We start from the raw sequence: 22,064 nt of genomic DNA, 5'->3' as shown, positions 1-22,064 counted from the left end.
ATTATTTAATCTGGCTCTAAAATAAATTATTTCCTAAAACACTATGGACAAAATGTATAGATCTGGAAGTCCCTGTCATTCTACCTTTTCATTATCATTACTATGAAAAGGACACTATTCAGACAAGGAGATTTATATTTTACACAGCGTTGTTTGTCATACAACATGATACATAAAAAGTGTACACGATTTGTACAAAAGATGTTGTTATTGCTACAAACTGGTATTATATTTAATATTCGAAATTCAAAACACGAAAAAATAGCGATAACTTCTATATCTATAACAAATTCGACTTATCATTTTCGTCTCAGTTTTTATCATAGTTTTTTTTATGTTGTTTTGTTTAAAGAAATATTAACGTTCAATTAATTTTGATCATTTATTAATGATACGGTTCCATTGATATCGACAAAGGTCGTCTACAACATCATCTTCATGTTTGATTAAAGTCATTAAAATGTTATGTATGTACGTTGATTGCATCTACGTATTCTATTGAAAGCCAATCTAATTAAAAACCAATCTCTCATCGCTCCCGTTTTCTGATATGTCGCGTGGGAGATCTAACGAAACCCGTTTTGAGGTCACATGTGAGTGACCTCGTAGATGTGTCTTTTTCGACCAATGAAAATGAGTCTTCCACGATTTTGGAAGTTTATCGTGAGGTAAAGGGATGTAACTCATTTTATTTACGAAGAAATCGTCAGTCAAAAGCATTCATAAACTTTTTTGATTGGCTTATTGATAGGTCGTCAACTCATTTGCATATCATTATAAATTCATAACTTCTAGTTCACTCACATGTGACCTCAAAGCGGGTTTCGTTAGATCTCCCACGCGACATATCAGAAAACGGGAGCGATGAGAGATCGGTTTTTAATTAGATTGATTGAAAGCGTCATTCACCCGTTTTGAAAATCGAGACCCATTCTTGTAAACATCCCGATTTTCCCAAACATAAAATGAACATTTTTTTCCAAGATGAAATTCGATGAAACTTGATTATAATAAGATAGCATGGATACTGTGTAATCGCACAATGTCATGACAAGCAGACAAAATCAGTAATACTTTATAACAAAGTTTGATTGCATGACATCACTACAATACTGTTACAATATGTACAAAAATTGATATAACGCAAAATATGTACATTCAAACTTTAGGATAACATTCTTTGCATAATATTACTTTTCTGGATTGTATCAAGATTTGCTTGATTGAAATCTTAACCCTTCTGTAATATTTCCTATAGTTTGGCATAAATTATAACGACACAACATGGTGTTATCATCAAATGGCTATACAACTGTTTTAAAACAGCTTTGGAGATTGAAACGTTTTAACAGAGTTCTCCGAAAATTGACCAATTCACCACTAATTGTTTTGCCACCGGTGTTGTGGACAGTAATATCTGAACATTCAGTATTTCGTAATGAAACGTTTATATACTTTATGTCCTATAAATACGAAGTATATGTCTATTACGCCAAACTGTTTTTTTCCAAGAGATAGTTAAAGCACTTTATTGTAGAAAGACACATTCCCACAACTATTTGGCTTAGAATTCGAATAATGGTGAAAACATTGGAGTCTGTCCAGTGAGTGCTGAAGCAGCATATCCAGTTCTAAGCATTGTCTCAAATGATTGTGCCATCGAAAAGAACGGATCTTGTGTAGGCACAGTAGGTGTTGGTGCCGTTGTTCTTGCAAATCCTTGATTATTTAATCCAAATAAATCCATGAACGGATTGATAGTCGTTGGCGGTTTTGTTACTCCAAATACTTTGTTAAATGAATTTTTACTTTTGGTCTGCTGTGTGCCTGCTAGTTTAGGTGCAACAGATATAGGCGCACTAAACATATCTTTACTTGCTTGTTTATCGGGGATCAATTGATTTTGCTGGCTAGGTTGTTGAAATTCCCGTCGTATAGGCTTGACAACGACATTTTGTTGTTGGATTGATTGTTGTTGTGCCGTTAATGCGGTATATGGAGGGTTAGAAGGTTTAATATTATTCATTTGAGCTTGTAGTTTCTGTATTGCCTGAACGTATTGGTTCATTAAATTTGCATTTAAAGGAACTTGTCTTTGCACCGCTGCCTGTTGTGTAGTAATCGGCACCTGCTGTGCTTGTTGTATGGGTGTTAATTGTTGTCTTTGTTGTTCAACTGCATTTGGTACATATGTGTTTTGTTGTACTTGTCCTTGTTGGTTTAGGTGTTGCGCTGAATTTGTTGGGATTGACCCTTGCATTGGTTGGTTTTTTATATTTTGCATTGTGGAGATCTGAGTCTGAATTGGCTGAGTTTGCTGCTGATAAACATTGATGGGTGCTTGCGGACCATTGCCCCATCCTTGTTGTCTTGTCACACTTGCAGGTGATATTTTGCCAGTCAAAGAAAGTTCAGGTTTTTTGTTAGTTGCCGTATGACCCCAGTCTTGTACATTATTATGAAACACCTGGTGGTTATTCGGTAACATCTGCTGTCGTGGTTTGTTCGGTGGAGGCGTAGGAATACTGTTTGATCGATGCTGGTTACGTTGCATGCTTGGTTGTTGATTATAATAATGTTGTTGATTTTGTTGTCTTTGTTGTTGATTTTGTCCTGCTTGATATCCATGAAGATACTTTTGTTGATACTGTTGATAACTCATTGTAGTTTGCTGATATTGGTTGTGGTTCTGCTTTTGCTGATTACTCAATGCATTTGGATTGTATCCTGTGTGTTGATCATACGGCTGTTGATTAGATGCTTGTTGATTATGTGGCTGTTGTTTAAACTTTTGTTGATTATGTGGCTGTTGGTAATGTGGCTGTTGATTATTTGCTTGTTTATAATATGGATGTTGGTTTTGTTGATTATGTGGCTGTTGGTTTTGTTGATTATATGGATGTTGACTTTGTTGTTTGGTATGTGTTTGTTGATTGTAAGGTTGTTGTTGTTGTCCATGTTGATAAGTATGTGGATAAGTACCACCGTGCGCGTTATGATAACTATATGGATAACTGCCACCTTGGACGTGCTGCGCATTATACGGCGGTTGTCGATAATGCTGATTGTAATTATACGGTGGATATTGATAATAAGGATGAGGTGCTTTTTTAGTTGTCGTTTTGACCGTCGGTTTAGCTGTCGTTGTTGTCGATGTAACTCCTTCCATTTCAGGGGGCTCATACTCCCCTGCAGCTGTTGTGGTTGTTGTGGAAGTTGTTGTTGGTTTGGGTTTTGGTGTTGATGGTCGTGGTGGCATATTATATGGATAACGCCTATAATAGCTCCCTGATAAATGGTTCGCAGAGCATTGCAATAATACTGATAAAGTTACTATACATAAAAACAAAATTGTATCCATACTGGCGACCTAAAAAGAGAAAAGAAGAAATGTTAAGAATGGTATGTGTTGATACATGTACTTGTATATATAGATATTACATTATAAGGTTATTTTTTTTTTAAAGTTAAATCATGTTTTATTAATAGTTTTTCACATTTGTTAGTGGATACATCAAATACCGGTACCTTATCCCGGCCTCGTTAACCGTTAGTAGTATATAATAAATTTTGTTAGTACTTGTTAGTTTAATTTGTCTTCAAAAAATACATTTATAAATTATGATATAATCCAACTAATTGTCTAGTCAGTTACAAATAGAAAAAAAATACAATATAAGCATATATAGTTGCAAATCATTCACATTTATAATTACGTTACATTATAAGGTTATACAGTGCAAATAAATGTTAGTTTTTATGCAGCCTATTACTTTGTTTGTATCACGAAAACACTTTCTTATGTTTTACTTTTCTGTTGTTCACAATAAATTATCCATATTCGGTCTATGCCCACCCCATGGTCACCTACCCGATGTGAACACAAGAAGATGTGATAAATAGTAAATGTATCCAACTATAGTAAATCAAAAAACAAAAGACCACTAAGAAATACATTGACTATCTAAATTGCATTGTAAAGACCGTAAAGTTTAACACTTACAAAGGAAACAAGTCATTCAAAAAGGTTTGATCTAGGTAAATAACTAGAAAGATGAACTAATATGATCAAAACTGTACTGAGCAATGGACTCATTACAAGTTTCCCATAAAAGCCAATGAAATAAAAGTGTATCAAACACAGAATAACTTTGGTATGTTTGACTTTACTGAAAGTGCTTATTATCGATGGTTTTAAATAGCTATGAACTATACATCTGTTGTCAAATATAAGAAAATACAGTTATTATAGCAACTTTAGAATGTAACTAGTGGAACAGAACTGTTGACCCTTGAACCTGAGTTCATCTCAACCTTGGTGCTAAATCTGTTGTTTTCTGTGTAATATTTTTTTTTAATTATTCACTACCGTTCCCAAAAGCTAGTTGGTTAAGATTAAATGTTTACAAGATCGATTAGAGTTTCCATATCAGAAGATTTCAGTAAAATTTTCTCTAATTACAGAAGTTTGAAAAAATATCAAGTTGTGAAATGGTATGTCATTGTGAATTATATAGTGTAGAAAAACCCTCTGACACGAATACGCCGCAAAAATTGTGATTTAAATACGCCAGCTGATACTTAAAGACAATGATTTTAATAAACGAAAAAAAAACCCACATCACATACATGTGAACAGGAAGGTTAAGCTGTATTATGTAAATTACTTTTTGCTTTTATAAATCTTTATCTATAAATCTTTATCCTATAAACAGATATTTAGTACAAAAAAGAGTAAAAGATCTTGCAAAAGCTTTTAAAGAAACTCATTTAACAATCTTAGTAAATAGTATGAATCAAATGATCATACAGATTACTCAATACCTAATTTCTCTTTGGAATCTATTGTTAAGGATGTACTTAGGTGAGGTTTTGGAATTCGTGTCAAATGTTCGGACTCCTTGGTGTTTTTCCATACAATTCAAAGTAAAATATTTTGCCCCATAACACTTAATTATTTTTTCATATAAGACTTAATAGCACATGAAAGGTCATTTACCAAAATTTTAAAAGATTCTTGATTTTCTTTCCTCTTTTTTGAGACCCAAATAATACCAATGCAAATATAAGGTAAAAGTCCGAGTCAGCCTTTTCCCGTCATATTTTAAATCTCAAATATCTCGAAAAGGAGGTCCATGACCTCTCAATATTTTTAGCTTATTTTTATCCTTAAAGAATGCTCTACCAGATTAAAGTATCAATTTTAAATTCTTAATTTATTAATTATCACCTAACCTCACCTTAGTACATCCTTAAATGGTATTAACATTATTTGTTACAGTGAATTTGTAAAATCAGGGACATTACAAAATTACAGTAACTGTTACCGATTTTATAAATTCACTGGAACATTTATATAGCATACGCTTTGTTTTGAAATATGCCAAGTCATTATAATAGAGAACAAGCATAATTTATAAGCTATCCTCGGTTCAATATCACATGGATAAGAGCAAGTTTATATCAATGGAGTAAAAAGTTGTTAAAATATGCGTTTTTAACATGGGAATTTTTTGGGGCCCTATATAACTTACTGTTCGGTGTGAGCCAAGGTTCCGTGTTGAAGACCCGGCACTTTGACCTATAAAGTGTTTTCTTTTACAAATTGTGACTTGGGTGGAGAGTTGTCTCATTGGCATTCATACCACATCTTCTTATATTTATCCGAACAACGTTTGAAGTGTTAAATATGTATTCGCTTTATATGAAGGATAGATATTAAGTAAAAGTAAGTCGCAATGTTATATGTATAATTGTGAAGATTTGACGCATTTATTAGTTTCGCATAACAAAACTTCGACACATTTATGCCATAAAATGTAGTATAAAACAATTTATGAATAAAAATTACTTATTTATGAAAAAATGATACAATAATTACCCTATTTATTCTATTCATTATGATAATTTATTTCATTAATAACTTATTAATAAGCCGATCTTTGACTATTTCAGAAGTCTTACTCAGCAATGGAAGATATAATGAAAACAGTGTTTAGATTTGTTATCATTGTTTACATTCGAACAATTTGGATGAAATGGTGACGCACATGACTAACTACTGACTTTATTCGTTTTATTCCCCCTTTAAAATGAGGTATATGTGTTTTGAAACGACATAAATAATGTATTCAATTATGTGTATATGATAATGGGAGTATTCCGACTCAATCATACATCCATATATAAATTATTTTTTTGCAGTACTCTTCGAACTTACTCATAACTAAAAAATTCTTAAATCATATATTTACAAAAAAAACGGGTTCACAAAAAAAAATATATAGATATTTTTGTAGACTATAATATTGACTGCTAGATTGCGACGATTTATACATTGAAATGAGATATGTAGCATTCAATACTGCATTTGTATGTTTCATTATAATACGTTATTCTGATTGGCTAACTGCACATCACGTGTTATTCTGTAAGCAATTTCATTACACAATAAAACTTATCATTCATGATAACACTATGGTAAAAGCGTTGACCGTGCGCACATTTTTAGAATGAAGCGCTTCCGCGCTTCATACACAATGTACTTCGGTCAACGCTTTAACACCCCAATGAAGATACAAAAAGAAGCATTCAATTCTTAAATGCTAAATAATAATTACATATACACTACGGTATGTATATTCTTTCTCAATACCAATAACATTACTCGTATAAATTTTATCACACAAAAAGATGAAATAAAATTCAATATTATAAAGGAACTGCCTTAAACCGGGTACGAATCGTTCAACTGGTTACCACTGCTTCGAGTGCGATACGATACATTTCCAGGAAAGACAATTAAATACAAGAGAGCGGAGAAATACGTCACCATAGCAAAATCCACAAAATCATAGGAAACCATGAATATGTGGTCATTTGCTTTATAAACTAGAATACAAAAGAAAAATATTTCTGTCACATAACTATGCAGGTACACAATGTAATCTATGCTTGTCTATTTTGTCCAGTACAAGATACATTTCTAATAGGATTTGTATCTGTACTTTATACATGGTGGTACTCTCTTGATAGTATGAAATATGTGATATGTTTCGTCATCGCAATATAAACGACAAAATAACACCACGGTTATGGCGTGATCATACCTTTTATGTTGACAGTAAATGCGTAATAAAACTGATCAAGTATTTGGAAGTATGGTACATCAAATGTCATTTAAAGATAGGATAGGTATTTTTTTATAGTTACTATTAAAACCAAGAAGATATACATGTATTACGCAATTAACTTAAAAATAAATATATTTAGAGATTCTCTGAAATAAAACACAGCTTTAAGTCAAAACTTTACTATGTATCATGCTTGTTCATTGTGAAATAATTAATCTCATGGTTACAAAAAAAAGTAAAATCACAAATTTACTGAAATCCGAGGAAAATGGAAAGTCCCTTATCAAATGGCAAAATCAAAAGATAAAATACATCAAACGAACTGTCATATTCCGGACTTGGTACAAATGGTGGATTGAAACTGGTTTTATAGCGCTAAATTTCTCATTATATTGACAATGATGCGTGAACAAAATGTCACAAATAGGGGTACAAAAACAACACGGACCTAACTTAAAACTATGGGAGATTTCAGGTGCTCCGAAAAGAGGAGCAGATCCTGCTCAACATGTGGGGGCGCACTACATTTGCGCGCATTTGGGGATTTAAATGTTTTACGTTTGCGCGCAGCTTTTGATTACATTTGCGCGCATTTATCTTACAGGTAAACTCAGGTAAAAAGGGGTATATAATAAAATATTAATGATGTACAAATTCATTAAATTTGAAAATATACTTCAATCATATATTGTTCATGTCGTATTCTAAGACAACTTGATATAAAGTGTGCATGCTAAATTCTGTTACATCAAACGAACTGTCATGTTCCGGACTTGGTACAGGCATTTTCAAATATAGAAAATGGTGGATTGAAACTGGTTTTTTAGCGCTTAATCTCTCATTATATTGACAATGATGCGTGAACAAAATGTCACAAATAGGGGTACAAAAACAACACGGACCTAACTTAAAACTATGGGAGATTTCAGGTGCTCCGAAAAGAGGAGCAGATCCTGATCAACATGTGGCACCCGTCGTGCTGCTCATGTTGTTACAAAGCCGGTAAATAGTGAAATAGTCTAATAATGTATAATGCTTTCTGATGCTTCTTATATATTTTATTTGTCTATATTTTCGTCTGTTTAACTTCTAGTGTCGGAATTCAACTTATTTTTACTTTTAGGGAAAGAATCTAATTATACGTATGAATGCACACAAAGACCTTTACAATTTTAGCTAAAAACAAAAGCCGTTGTCTCTTCTTGCATTTTCTAATTTTTTTATATTAAAGTCAATATACACATGCATTTGTAGGTTCAAACTCAAAATGATATTGAAATGTGACTTTTTTCATTATGAGGTGTGAGTATTACCGTAATTTGTCGGAACCAGAGAAAGAGCACCGGAGAGCATGGCTATAAAGAAAAAATCACATTGTCTCTCCCGAGATCAAATCCGGGACCTCTGTGATACACGTTGGCGCTCTAACTGACTAAGCTAAAGAAGTTCTTCCCTAGCACACTCGCTTACGGTCGTCTGAGTATCTACAAATCTAAAGAAGCAATCCGGCCACACCTCCCCACCCCAAGTCTACACTTGTTCGATTCGCGATAAGAATTACATTATAAATATGTCAGCTATTCAGAATCCAGACAACAGAACAAACATGGGTGATTTGTTTACAGAACGTGTTTAGAATTGTCCAAATAAAGGACTAGTTGTTGCTTAAATTTTAAAATATCAGCTAAAGCTGTCGTCAGAGATCATACATGTAAAATGTTAAATAAAAAAAACTAAACTGTTTTGCAAACCAAATGCCTGGTTGTTTGCCTGCGATTGAAAGAAAACAGCCGTCTTTTACTGTTTTAAAAAAAAATCATTTGTATAAGATACTCAATGAAGTAGAAGTTAAAGTTCAGCATATTTTTTTGGCGTTCCAACAATAAAACAAAATGACGACGAGTTCATTAGGAAAATAGTTGATATTTCAAATACTTTACATAATGAATTTGTGTAAAAAATATAAGGAATGTTTAGAAGTCATATCAATGGAAAGTCTGGAATGACATCGTTATTTTCAGATAGGAAATTTAACTTTATCATTACAAATGGAACATGAAATAAAACCTCATGTATCTCTATCTATACTATTAAACGAGAAGACCTCATTTTTGGTGTCGCTTCTCTCCTTTCCACAATAAATTAATCAACACGCCTCTGTGTCCTATAGGTACAGTGCATAGTTGCATTTGTCATCCATTCATATGATTATTCAGATTGAGTTATTTTGGGAGAAAAACGAGAAAAAAGGCATCCGGATATTGTCCCGTCATTGGACAAAATTTTAAGTCATATTAGACTTCCGGTTTACGTTTTTCTGTATACTTTAAACATACATATACAAAGAATAAAGTGTATTTTCAGAATTCTATCTGCTATCATTTTCAAGATAACTATCCACGGCGGTCACAGAGTTTATTAAATAAAGAGGGTCTGTATACTATATCAATGACCACCATGGATCGATTAGTAAACTTAGAATTGAAAGTAAATACACTATATTTATATAGTAATGAATGTTCATAATATACAGATAAGCGCTAAAAATATTCATGTGAACTTTTGATACCTTTTCTGAAATTCTCCAGTCATTAAATCTTTTACAAAATTCATTGATTACAAAAAAAAGAAGATGTGGTATGATTGCCATGTTGAGACAACTCTCTACAAGAGACCAATATGACACAAAAATTAACAACTACAGGTCACCGTACGACCTTCAACAACGAGCAAAGCCCATGCCGCATACTCAGCTTCAAAAGGCCCCGAACTGACAATGTAAAACAATTCAAACCAGAAAACTAGCGACCTTAAAATATGTACAAAAAGTGAACGAAAAACAAATATGTAACACATAAACAAACGACAGCCACTGAATTACAGGCTCCTTACTTAAATGTTCATAACATACTAAATGAAAACTATGTTCATATTGAAATTGATAGAAAACCAAAAATTGGGAATTTTGGAAATAAAGGAGGAGGGATAAAAAAAAAAAAGAAGCATTTTCCTGTCCCAAATAACCTATATATGACTTAAGATACTTTTGCTGAAATTCTCCAGTCATTCAATATTTTACAAAATTCTTCCAACAACACTTTACATACTTTAAACTACGCTCTGCAGGATGCCCGCGATTTCGCGGGTGTGTTCTAGTATTAATTATAGCATAATGACAAAATAATGCAGCAAAACAATCAAAAAGCATGTTAACTTTTACATAATATTTTTGTAATTAGCAACAACAACAGTAATGTTTTTATTTAGTAATTAAAAGTTGAAAAGTTTGCCTTGACATGCAAATAAAGCACTTCAAAGCTGTTTAATAAAGTAAACAAAACTATTAATTGAATCTTATTTAAATTCTAGCCACGTGTAAATAAAAAGCTACTAGCTATGTGGCGGGACAACAACTGTATGGGTTATAAATGTTAAGATTTGTTTTTTTATCGACAATGCAACATTGTCATGCTTTGTAATAAATGGATGAAAGCTGGACATTTCATCTAATATATAAACAGAAATTACCATTGATTAAATAAAGAAAGAAACCGTAATCATGGTGGTTTTTTTTATTGAAGGAAGTATAAATCTACGAAAAACTCAATAACTGTTCGTCTGATTAAGTAGTAACAGGACATTTTATTTGATAGTTACCAATCCAATGGTAAAAAAAATAATCAATTAGTAATTAACAAGACAAAAATTAACAAAAACACAAGAATGACAAATACCAAAGCTGTAAGTTTAGACGTTGTCATCAAATCGGTTATTTGTTTACTTACAATCTCAAAAGAAACACACAACACGACGAACTAGACATTATGGAGTCGACATATTATTTTGTGATATCATGAAGAATTTTAACAATCAATCCTTAACTTTTTAATGAGAATTTTATTGGAGCGTTATAATTAATCAATATGTTCGTTTACAACTATTTCGTAATGCTGCTCTTTTCATTATTACCACACAATAAAGAATACAATATTTTCAAAAAGATATCACATTGGAATAACTTGACATGATGGTAGTCCATAGTAACAGGACGAAAATCTAGATTTCTGGGGGATCTTGTAGATTTGGGAGGCGATTATCCTGGCTTGATAAGAACTGGAGAATACCGTCTATGTAAGGACATGTAAATGAAATGTGCCGCAAACAAAATCCAGGAAACGTTTGTGTGCAAAACAGAAATTAGATGTGCTGACCTAGCCAGATTCAATCCACAGTTACAGTTCAAATGGACGTCCTCATTGTTTAACTGCTATATGTTCAAATCGTCTTATGAACTTCAATTAAATTAAGATGTGTTATGATTGACAATGAGACAAGTATTCAGCAGAGTCAAAATGAAGAGCGAATTTAAGCAACTGTAGATCACCGTTTGGACTTCGACAATGATCAAAACCAATACCTTATAGCTAGTCATAAAAGTCCTCGACATGTTAATGTGCAACAATCCAAATGAGAAAAAAAACCTACCTGATTAAAAAACAAATAAACGAAAAAACAAATATCATAGACGAATAATCACTGAATTACATGCTCCTGACTCGAGAAATGCATTCGATTATGTATTCATTGACCAAAAGGCAAAACACTTGTATACGAAATCCCCAACATCAACTTCAATTGTAACATGACCTTGCAAATCTAGAAAACACAAATTGTTATATTACCGTTGAGCAACGATCACTGTTAAATGCTGCATATACTGATGGTACCGTAACATTAAGTGAAAGTACGATTAATTTCTCGTTATTAAAATGTTGTATGATATAACTGTCATTATGAGATAAAAACAAGTTTCTGTTCTGACCAAACCACGTCATCATTCTGCTTTAGATAGATTCAAATTAACTTATTTTGAGTTTGGGTTATTTTCATTTACCGACATGTTGGGATGCAACATTCGTAAATCCCTTCGTAAATAGTCATGATAAAGCATTTCATTGTGAATGCTATACACGTTAGAAAAAAAGTGTTTTTCTATACAATTTTAATTTGCAAGACTCTTTGTTTTGTTCGCCACTACGAACTACCGTGAATCTTCAAGCAGACCTTCTTGAACAATGTTTAAATTTAAGATTGGTAAGTTATGTAAGAAGATGAATAAACCATTTTTAGCCCTCTAGCATATCCATCAAGAACAATAACTGCTCAAATTCAAATTACATTAATTACATCAATTAACAACTATCTATATCATCATAATGACGATTTTTTTTTTTATCAAAATAACAATTGCTTTTCGATTTTAATTGGGAACAGTATATAACAAAAGATAGGTTCCTTGTTCTACGAAACGAATTTGACATTCATACGATCTTTAAAATGAAAAAAAAAACATTTGTCGAATCACTTTTCTCTTTTTGCACCACTTGTTTGACACAGAATAGCACAAACATTCACGTTTTTTTAGATTTCCTCATAATTGTTGACCTAAATGAACAGTATCTTCGTTTGCTTCAAATGTCAAAAGTGTCAACAAATGTCAGTAAATTAAGTTGTAAAAGACGTTTACGGATATTTTTTGACAGATACAATAAATAACTAAAAACGAAAATAAACCACACAGATAAATTGTATTGTTTCTATATCTAATTTCCCCGTGTATATTATAAGTATGCTTTGTGTATTTAATTGTATACATACTCGAGTTCTTATATATAAACAGTTACACCGTCAAAACTAAAGCAGTGTGCCTGTTTGAACAGAATTTCTTCAATTCGATTGTTAAACTTTAAAATGTTACCTATATTTTGTCATTTATTGTTTTTGAATTTGGGAATTTGAAGAAAAAAAAATGCTATCATAAGTAGAACATGTTTCACTGTGTTATAGTCATATAACAGTTACACTAGATTATAGTCATATTACAGTTACACTAGATTATAGTCATATTACAGTTACACTAGATTATAGTCATATTACAGTTACACTAGATTATAGTCATATTACAGTTACACTAGATTATAGTCATATTACAGTTACACTAGATTACAGTCATACATTTACTAGTTCAATGAACATGTGTTCGTGCTTTCTAGAGACTCATTCGTACTCTAATACCCTACACATACCCAATTGATGGTAAAAACTTGTTTTTTCTGTTTTTTTTATAAATTCTCATTCCTTAGACAGAAGTATTGATGGCAATTTACTTTTCCTTCTGAAATCTTTAAAAACAAATCTCCCCTCGTAATTATATCTTATTAGTATACTTAATGATACTTAATGATGTTTTCCGGTACAGGATCCTCACGGTTCCTCTTCACCAGACTCATATGATTGATTATTGTCTCCATTATTTCTGATGCTGCTTCCGGTTATTTCAGCTCGATAATCAGAATAATAGATTTCTTCGTATTCCCAGTACTTATCTAATCTATTTTTAAATGCGTTTGTAGATAGCGCTTTTGTTACTTTTAGTATCTGGTAACTTGTTCCATAATTTGGCAATTCTTACAGAAAAACTGTTTTTCCCCAGACTTGTTTTGAATCGTTGGTGAATGATTTTATTACTATTTACTCTTGTGCTATGCCTATTTTCGGTGTTTGAAATTAATTTAAGGAATGAACTCGTTTCTGGATCGTATTAACCGTTAAGTATCTTGTATGTCTCAATCATGTCCCCTCGGACCCTTCTATATGACAATGTTGGCAGCTTAAGTTTTTTTAGTCTTTCCGGGTAGCTCAATTTATTGAATCCTGGTATCTTTATTGTTAGTTATGCCGTCTTTTCTGCTGTATAAACTGACAACAATAAAGGACAATATTCGTTTCCCTCAGTTTTAGTTTGTTACCCCGATTTTGTTTTTTGTCCATGGATTTATGAGTTTTGAACAGCGGTATACTACTGTTGCCTTTATTTATTTAATCAGTCAATGACACAACACACCTGCTATTTGTCTTGGGCAAAAAATGTATAATAATAAATGAACATTCAGGGAAACGTAAAATACCATCAACAATTAATTGTCTACCGTGAAACAAAACGTATTTTTCATTTTTTTATACATTTTTTTACATAACTAATTTAATTTGCTATATCTAAATCATCTAGATGAATGTGGAAACCCTTTTCTCCGGTAATTAATATGTATTTTTATATTATAGGGTTATTGCATGAATATTGGGGAATATTGTCCCGAGTAGAATTTTATATTGCACGAGCTTGCGAGTGCAATATATGTTCTACGAGGGACAATATTCCCCAATATTCATGCAATAACCCTTTTATTGTATAGCAATATAATATTTAAAAAGAAAAATTGGTTTTAACTAAGATTTTGTCGTTGATGACGTCATGAATTTTGAAGATTTATTGCACTAGTGCAATATTGGAATTTATTGCACGCTAACTTTTGGTTACTTTCTGTGGGAAATATTATATTGCTATACAATAATAGTAATTTATGCGTCTTATTTTGAAAGTATGACTTTGTTTATTCAGGTGAGAAAAAGGGCTAACTTTTCAAAGAATTTTTATTGATTCTATCAGAAACATGAAATTGGTTAGTTACAAAAAAGAACTCATACAACGCACTGGACGAGTCTATGATTGGCTTAGGAGTAGAAGCGGATACAAATGTCTAATGTGGAATACACATACAACAAAATCCAACATAAACCACACAATAACTAGACGTACGGTGAACTAAGCTCACATAATGATACCCCGCCCCTACATACATAAATGACAGAGGCTATGATGTGCTTAATGTGTTATGCAATATAAGTATCCAGTTGTAACAAAGGTCATGTCATGTCATGCCAACAACGAATGCTAAATGCCTAGCTATATCGATGCAGATCGCATGTTGACCACACAAGTTATTTTGTTATTGGTGTTTCTGTCTCATTGATGTATACCACGACATGGCATGACATGGATTTCGTGTGTTTCTATGATTGATTCTGTTTTGTTATTATATATCAGTCGGTTCATGTTCTGAGTTGAATGTATATATGATAACTTTATATAAATATGTTTTACTTATTTGCTTTCTTACTATCTCCTTTTATTTACAGAAAATGTTTTGTGAAACATCATTGCTCTTTTTGAAAAAAAAAACTTCATTGCTTTTTTGGGGGAAACATCATTGCATTTTTTGTGGGAAATGTCATTGTCCGTTAGTGTAAAAAGAACCAACCAGACAAACTATGTTATAATAGCTGTAATTTAGTCTCTTAAACGAAATTAAGAGATTTATAATGAATTTTTTTGCAGATATCATTGAGTCTCTACTATTTACAGTACATAATACTATTTGTGACTTGACGAATTATTCACATATAAATAAGAGAAGGTAGAAGATGTGGTATGGATACATGAATGGATATGACTTATTTTATGAAAACAAGAAACTGTTTCAATCGTTAATTGTTTATGATGTAGTTATGTCAATTTTGAGAATTCATTTATACAATTAATAGTAAGGAGGTAATTCAAATCAAAAACTACAAGTTTCACTTATAACCACAAGTGGTATACAAACACGAACTAAAGTATACACTTCATATTGTTTTATAGGTTTTTATGTTTGGTGGTTTTTTTTTGCAGTTTTTGGAGAGTTTATGTAGACGTTGAGTATTCAACACCAAAAACTCAAAAAACGTTTTGTTAATGCAATCCATTATTGAAAGTGACATTTCCTTTACTACGGGGTCATCGTTCAATACTTTTATCGTCGCAAAGCAGTCTATGGGATTGCCTACTTTTTTTTATCAAGGGGGTGTTGTTTTATTGCCTCGCCAATGGGACAATTACCCAACAGATTCCACAAAACGTGAATTTAGCAATAATGCGTCACCGTAAAGCCTTCAATTATGACTATATATACACACCAAAGTATTGGCGTAATTTATGACAAAACAATGAAAAAACCCAGATATTATAGAGAGCAACAACTACAACCACTATATATATAATCCTGACTTCATACAGATTGAGGCGCCCAACCATTAACCTGGTACAATGGTGAACAGCAGGTCCGGCATAAGAACAAAACAGACAAAAATGAGACAACTATCTACCAGAGTTCAAATAAAGTGAACAATGATGAAACCCCCCATACAGTATAGGGGGGGCAAGGGGGGTCCTAATAACAGCAAAACAGCAAATTGATTTGGCTTTTAATAGATAACAAGGAATTAAAATGGACAAAAACAGATAACAGTAAATGAAATATTTAAATAAGTAGAGTCGACTTGACAAATCCAGTATTTCTTATTACGGGTATAATCCTTTGTAATGAATTCCATTTTCTATGAACATGTTTTTTAGAATTATGTATCTAGATATGAATTTGGCATATTCTTGTCCGTCTGTCGTCAACATGTCGGACATTAACTCAATCACTCTTTAACCAATTTACTTAAAACTTTGGGAACTTGTTTAATCTATTGACGTGAGCTCCCTATCGTTTTTAATAAATTTTAGATTTTAAGTTTATGAGTAATGGGGTTTTATTCAATAAAAATGGTGTTTTTTTTTTTCTTTCAGTTTTCTGATAATATCTCAAAAATCCTTTCACAAATTTGCAAGGAATTTTGGTGAATTGTTTATATCTATTGACATGAGCTCCCTTTCAATTGTTATAAATTTTAGATTTTACGTTTCCGAGGTAAGGGGTTTTATTTATTAAAAAGGGGGGATTTTCTAATTTTCGGACATTAACACAATAACGTTTTCAGCAATTCTCATGAAACTTTGCTGAATTGTTTATATCTGTTGTTGTAAACAACCTTTCGATTTTTATTTTTTTTTCGATTTTATGTTATTCGGTTAATGGGTTGATTCATTAAAAAAGATGGTATTTTCCAGTTTTCGGACAATAACTCAAAAATGTTTTCAGCAGTTCTCATGAAACTTCGGTGTATTGTTTATATACATGATATATATTGACTTTTATGAATATCTGATATGGCATTGAGAAGTTATTGAATATTTCAAAAAGGTGACGGGCGTATCATGAGCTCATGGCGTAGCTGTTTATTTGTTATAGTATACTTTTTTCAGCATTTTTTTTTTGGTACAGTTATAGAAACTCACCCATGCTTGTAATTTAAATAGTGAATAATCATGGTAATGAAATTGAGAATGAAAATGAGGAATATGTCAAAGAGACAAAAAAGATATCTAGTAAAAATTCAAGGGCAGTTATGGTATCAAAGTAGGTCCAATTGACATAGTTCTTGTGTTTGTTGCTACTAAAAAATGACCTAAAAGAGTTTGAATATATATATTTGCATTCTGAATTTTTTAAATGCCCATTTAATGAGGTGTGTGATTTTTTCTGAATAAGACTATGAGGCAAAGTTGTATATAGGGTAGAAAAATCAAAAGCCCCAATTTTAAGCATGCAATTTATCAAGTACCTCAAGCCAATTTTGACACTCCAAAAGTAACTTAATCCACTATTTTCAAATGCCTTATTTGAACAATTTTTATCAGGTTTTTGATTGTACCAAGTCTACTAATAAGTAGAATACATAATTTAGTAGTGGAACGATGGCTTGAAGACGAAATAAATCTTTGTTTGTAATGAGTTATGTGCAGCTTCGGAACCCAGTACATGGTGGGAACTTTCATTGTACAATGTATTTGGTTCTGTTATGAAAAGAGCTAAGTCTATGTACCATATAATATAATAGGTTAACTGGTTGTAAGGACCTAGTCCTTAATTGAGATCCTTGTCAGATATTCCTGGCCATATATATGTTTCCTTTTTGTCATATTAAGAATTGTTCTTATTTCATATGTTCGTTCGTGGCTCTCAAAAACTTGATGCTAACATTCCAATTTTCGATAACAGTTAACAGCAAACACATTATCACAATAACAGATAACAAAAAAACTAAAAGCCCAATAACAGCTAACAAAGAATAAGACAATAACAGCTAACAGCAAATATATTTTCAGAATAACAGATAACAAAGAATTAAAATGCACCATACGGGCATAACAGCTAAACCCCTTGCCCCCCTCAGTATAGTCGGCTGTAAAGGGCCCCGATATGATAAATATGAGACAATCCAAACGAGAAAAATAACGGCTCAATTTATAACAAAACAATATACGAAAAACATATATGACAGACATGGACCAACGATAACTACATAAAAATGTAGTGTTTATTTGCAATATAGACTTGATTATGCATATGAATTATTCAGACTGCCACTTTTGAAGTATATGGAAGCCATAGTGACATATTACCTTTTTCGTATATTTCATTGCTACATATAAATGTCCTATACATTTGGCTACGACTTTCCATAGTCTAGATAAAACTTTTCTTTTTAAATCTTAATACTTTAATTCTGTATTATTGCAAGATTAATGTTAATATACAGACTTCTTTTGATCGTTAATTTACTGTTATATTCATTTTTCGTCAGAAACCAAATATTTAAAGCTCAAAATAACCAAAAATATTAAAACTTGGTAAAGTCTAGTCCACCAGCAGTGGTCAAGTTTAGCAGCATAGACCCACTTATAGTACTCATACAAATGTATAATATACATTTTTTAATATAGAAATGAATGCTATTTGAGTTGTGTGAACTATTGCGACACTAGCTTATAAATGAAAAATGTCTACATATTTTTATTTATTTATTTTGCTACTCCGGTATCGTACCAGTGACCGGTTGCTTCATTCCTCTACAGAGGAACTACTGTTCATGAAAATACGAATACATATCGTCTTCTTTAGCAGTTTGGTTTCGGTTTAATTCATATGTTTGACAAAAAGCGAAAGGCCAGTGTAGGAATAGAAATACACATCTGAGGATAATTAAACAAATACTAAAAATTGGCTTCGTATAGAGAAACCTTTACTATTTGAATACAGATGTAAAATTGAAGAAAGTATTGTTATCACGTTCCGTACTAAAAATGACTTATACATTGAAAATTATAACGATGCTCTATATTTGTACGATGCTAAGTTTAAGATCAGTCATTTGCATAGTCCTATAATTGTACTCATGATGACTTAATGGGGTTTTCAAAATAGAGAATAAAGGACCAATGTTACAAAAAAAATTGGCCCTAAAAATAATGAATAGAGAAAATATGCCAGAAAATAAAGAATAGGAATAATGGGATGTTGAAATATTAGAATTGAGAAAAAATAGACAATGTTTTTTTATATAAAGAATATAAAAAAATAAGGTTTAAACATATGAGAATACAGAATTCCAACCGTCCAGACCCTCATTCATCACTTAATTTTGTCCAATTTTTCGGAGACAATTACTTAGTAATGCATGTGCTTTGTGTAATATTATGGGGATACAAACAACAAAAACATGCATCTATGTCATAAGATTAATTAACTAAGTTGTAATGGAATGTAATGTTTTACTTTATCACATGCTCCATGTAATGGAATCACGTACATTTCACATCATTTTATAGTGGGAGTGTATATCAACTATGCATACAAAATACATTGTGTATTTCAAATCAAAATTAAACACAAAACCGTTGGTATACAAATAATCGTTCAACATTCAAGCCATTGTCGCGCGATTTCGATGTATGTTGACGGCTCATATTCTCTAAACATTTGTCGGCTCTGTTCGTCTTAAAGCAAATTTTTAACATATTGTAATCCAAATTATTATCTCTTGTGGATCTATTCAGTCCAATATTCTAAATATTACAACGTGCTAAAAAATAAACCAAACATGATCAATCGAGTAAACAAATAAAATTAGTCGCACTTAGTTTTAAAATACTCTATATTGTCCTCATAGAGCACGAAATTAAATTCATCAATTACATTTCTTTCTTCATATTTTTAGAAAGGTAGAAGGCTCAGCAGTTATTGTCTTTTGTGGTTAAGGAACGACGCCTGAATGAAATCTTTGGTTCGGTGCTTTACACGATATCTCATAAAATTAATTCCATTTGCGCGCATTCATTGCACAGGTAAATAAAACGATATTTCCTAATGAATAAGTCAAATAGTTTTAGATTTGAATAAAGCACAAACGGTGCTTCATATTTTTTATAACAGTCATAAATCCCGATTATTTTGTCAATTATTTGAAATAATCCTTAAAAACTCACGTAAACGCTTCAATTAAATTGCATGCAAATAGTTTTTGTTTCGTTAGATACTGATATTGATTGATTGTTGGTTGCTTAACGTCCAGTGGCAAATATGTCATGCATGTTCAAGACGACTAGATACTGATAAGTTATCTGACCTAAATAAACTATTCGAAAAATTTGAATGATTTGCTAAGGGGAACCCCAAAATAATTCGGAGCAAAAAACTCAAATAGGAGGTGCGGTAAAATGGCATTATATGGTCAAGAAGGAGAAACGAATACCAATGTGACCTATAATCTTCATTGGGTGCAAAGAAAATCACGAGAGAAAAATTCTATGACATTTTTACAAAATTCTGTCAACTGGTCCGAAAGCAGTTGATGATACCAACGTTAAACGGATAGACGATAGGACTCCCTCATCACAATATATTGACGCCCGCTTTAGAAAGTGTGGGGTTTCATAAATAAAGCCACATTGGAAACTCGTCAAAAACAAACATCAGCAGTTATACGAAGAAGTGAGGAAGAACTCAGCTAAATTCAAATCGACATTGTGATCTGGATCAGCCATGACCGAATATGGTAGTCTATAGAAGTGAAAATTAACTTCCGTTGAAACCATAGATACTACGGCTTCAAAAATTTGACTTTGATTGCATGCATTCAATAGTTTAGCACGCATATAAGTCAAAAGTTACATAGATTTATCTAACTGTTTGAATAGACAGAAAATATACTTACTATTTTTGTCATTTTACGCACAAAAACTTTTTACATCCGTTATTCCACTAAGCTGAAAATTGGAAATTATGACATTTTTCAAATATCATAAAACAGTATCTATCTGATAATGGACTCCTGCTTCTCCATATTAATATTACAGGTAATATAATAGCCTGCGTTGACTGTTCAGGTGTACTCGGTATATAAGTAATAAAAAAGATGTTAATTTGTCATATTTTACCTGGACATTCTTACAACGAGATGTATTTTGATGATCTGAATTTGGCATTTTGTATTATTAATACATAGATAAAGATGTTTTAGGATAGTACCTTCATCTATTATGAGATAATATGTCAAATAAGATAATGCACCTGTATCATAAACAAATAATTTATTAATCATTGTAGTATGATTCTTAATATTTTATACTAAAAGAAAGAAATTCCGTTTTAAAATTGACCTTTACGTGTAATAAAATAATCACTTCTGTTGAATAAGTATATCAACTTACTACTACGATACTTGTTCCTTACAATTTGGTGACTCTCATAGATACCAAAAACTAAAAGAAACTTTCAAACAATGAAAGGAGATAAAGTATCGGTATGTTAAGTGCATTGTTGCATGAACTATTCAATTTGCTCCATATCCTTTAATTTTGACTTTTACACAGTCTCCCTTTTGTTTCACAAGCCAGTGTGCGGTGAGATAAATAGGCTGACAATCGCACACCCGAATATTTCGCAAGATTGATTAGGTTGCCAAATATTTAGAGTGAATAATTAACTAAACTACTTCTAGGGGGTGTTTAACGACATTGACTAACCATGAGACAACTCTCCACAAGAGACCAAATGACACAGAAATTAACATTTGATAATTTATACAATTACGTCTTTTGCTCGATTATGGCATCACCGAATGAGACTTATAACTGAATGCTCTGCTACCGCTACAGGTGTTAATTATGGAGCTTGATCTGTTTACTGTTATGGAACACCTATTCTCATCCCGGTTTTGTTAAAAAAAAATATCTTTGATATGAGTCGTAGTTCCTTTAGACATTTGCAAAAAAAAGAAAATCAAAGACCATTTAATTTTCACATTCAAATATATTAACGATGTTCT

At 31.9% G+C, this 22,064-nt stretch overlaps 1 protein-coding gene across 1 annotated transcript; it reads right to left on the bottom strand.

Moving 5' to 3' along the window:
- Window positions 1-1,060: 1,060 nt before the first annotated feature.
- On the bottom strand, window positions 1,061-21,145 carry LOC139513325 (transcription factor SPT20 homolog). The gene is made up of 2 exons (XM_071301715.1): window positions 20,952-21,145; window positions 1,061-3,370 (listed from the first exon to the last, which is right to left on the bottom strand). Exons 1-2 carry the CDS (start codon window positions 20,961-20,963, stop codon window positions 1,565-1,567), a joined length of 1,818 nt encoding a protein of 605 aa, XP_071157816.1. The 5' UTR covers window positions 20,964-21,145; the 3' UTR covers window positions 1,061-1,564.
- Window positions 21,146-22,064: the final 919 nt, after the last annotated feature.

This window comes from Mytilus edulis, chromosome 2, assembly GCF_963676685.1.
Source record: "Mytilus edulis chromosome 2, xbMytEdul2.2, whole genome shotgun sequence".
NCBI classification, from domain to species: domain Eukaryota; kingdom Metazoa; phylum Mollusca; class Bivalvia; order Mytilida; family Mytilidae; genus Mytilus; species Mytilus edulis.
This window is presented reverse-complemented; position numbering and strand designations above follow the sequence as displayed.